Raw genomic sequence first — 227 nt, 5'->3', positions numbered from 1 at the left:
CCTCGGTAAGACCATAGAGAAGATGGAGGGGGAGATCAGCCACTGGCAGGTGAAGTGGGAGGAGCTGAACAAATCCCGGCAGGAGGTGATGACGCAGGTGAGACTCCGCCTCCAGGACATGAGGTCGGTAGTGAGGTGCGGTGTTCTGATATCCGGTATCTCTCGGTAGCTTTCCCTCCTCCAGGAGCGGCACCAGGACGAGTTGGGTCGGATCTCGGAGGACCTCC

General features: G+C 59.5%; 1 protein-coding gene across 1 annotated transcript in view; it reads left to right on the top strand.

The window, feature by feature from the left end:
* CCDC102B (coiled-coil domain containing 102B) overlaps positions 1–223 on the top strand; it is a gene marked incomplete at its 3' end in the record, with an annotated part of 5,302 nt that extends 5,079 nt beyond the window's left edge. Inside the window, exons 3-4 of the mRNA XM_018575657.1 lie at positions 11–97; positions 170–223. Of these exons, the coding sequence (XP_018431159.1) occupies positions 11–97; positions 170–223 (141 nt within the window). The remainder of the gene's footprint in view (positions 1–10; positions 98–169) is intronic.
* Positions 224–227: the final 4 nt, after the last annotated feature.

This window comes from Nanorana parkeri, unplaced genomic scaffold, assembly GCF_000935625.1.
Source record: "Nanorana parkeri isolate BGI_ZX_2015 unplaced genomic scaffold, ASM93562v1 scaffold4351, whole genome shotgun sequence".
Lineage (NCBI taxonomy): Eukaryota > Metazoa > Chordata > Amphibia > Anura > Dicroglossidae > Nanorana > Nanorana parkeri.
Note: the sequence above shows the minus strand (reverse complement) of the source record. Positions and strands in the feature narration are given on the sequence as shown.